The 1,188-nt window shown below is 37.0% G+C and overlaps 1 protein-coding gene across 1 annotated transcript in view; it reads left to right on the top strand.

Annotated features, from left to right (window-relative positions):
* Positions 1-70: 70 nt before the first annotated feature.
* Positions 71-1,188, top strand: part of LOC107301491 (RUN and FYVE domain-containing protein 2-like) — a gene marked incomplete at both ends in the record, with an annotated part of 4,413 nt that continues 3,295 nt past the window's right edge. Inside the window, 2 exons of the mRNA XM_015830706.1 lie at positions 71-187; positions 803-970. Coding sequence (XP_015686192.1) covers positions 71-187; positions 803-970 — 285 coding nt within the window. The remainder of the gene's footprint in view (positions 188-802; positions 971-1,188) is intronic.

Below are 1,188 nucleotides of genomic sequence, written 5' to 3' on the forward strand. Positions count from 1 at the left end.
TCTAGGAAGAGGTCTCTTTCTGAATACCAAAGTTTTTTAAGTACAATAATTTTCCTTATTTTCTTTGTAGATGAATAAAGTAGATGCCGAAGCAGAACTTCAGACATATAAACATTCCCGACAAAGCCTGGATGAAATGTATAATGAAGCACACAGACAGCTTCGAGAAGAATCACAGTTAAGACAAGTGAGTGGGTGTTATATAAATTGTGAATGGCTACTGTTGCACATTCCTTGGCTTCAATCAGTTACATACAGGTAGTCCTTAACTTACTATGGGTCTCTTGGTGATCGTTCAGAGTTACCACTGACCTAAAAGACAGGGAACTTTTATGACTCAGATTTAAAGTTCTGACAGTTGGGCCTCCTCCGTGGTCACATGACTGAATTTTGGACGCTCGGCAACACAATTGCATATGCAGCTGTTTGCAGTGTCTTGCAGTTATGTGACTGTATTTTATGACAAGTTTGCCACAAACTTACTTATTTCCAGTTTTCAGCAAAACTGTGCTCATAACAAACCATTGGTTCACTTAACGGCCACCGTGATTTGCTTAACAACTATTGCAAAAAAGTTTGTAAAATCGTTTTGGTAACATGACTGACCCATTTTACGACTGTTATGACATATGACTGCAAAGGGCAGGCTCCATTACAGTTATATTGCAAGGACTTCCCGTACTTAGGTGGGTGCATGCAGTTGTCAATCATCCACCATGCTGTTTTGTTAGAGTCCGTTCAGTCTAAAATTAAACACAAGATTTTGGGAATACGTGGGCTTGTTTGTTTTTATCTTCTGTAGGATATAGAGAACGAATTGATGGTCCAGGTTGGTATGAAGCATGAGATAGAACTTGCCATGAAGTTATTGGAGAAAGATATACATGAAAAGCAAGACACTCTTATAAATCTGCGGCTACAGCTGGAGGAAGTCAAAGTGATCAATACAGAAATGTATCAGAAACTGCAGGTAGTTCATTATTTATATCTTTTTTTTTTCAATATAAAATTTTTATTATTTTTCATCATAGAAAAAAACATCACAAATATTACACAATACTGTAAGAAAACCCACCCCCCACCCCCCCGGACTTCCCAAACCTAATCCCAGGATAATATTCAAATATAAGTAAACAAATATTAATATCTCTAACTCCACAAAGTATATTATTCTACATGAGTAGGTAA

The sequence above is a fragment of the Protobothrops mucrosquamatus genome, unplaced genomic scaffold (genome assembly GCF_001527695.2).
Source record: "Protobothrops mucrosquamatus isolate PMUCROS unplaced genomic scaffold, P.Mucros_1.0 scaffold13456, whole genome shotgun sequence".
Classification (NCBI taxonomy): Eukaryota; Metazoa; Chordata; class Lepidosauria; order Squamata; family Viperidae; genus Protobothrops; species Protobothrops mucrosquamatus.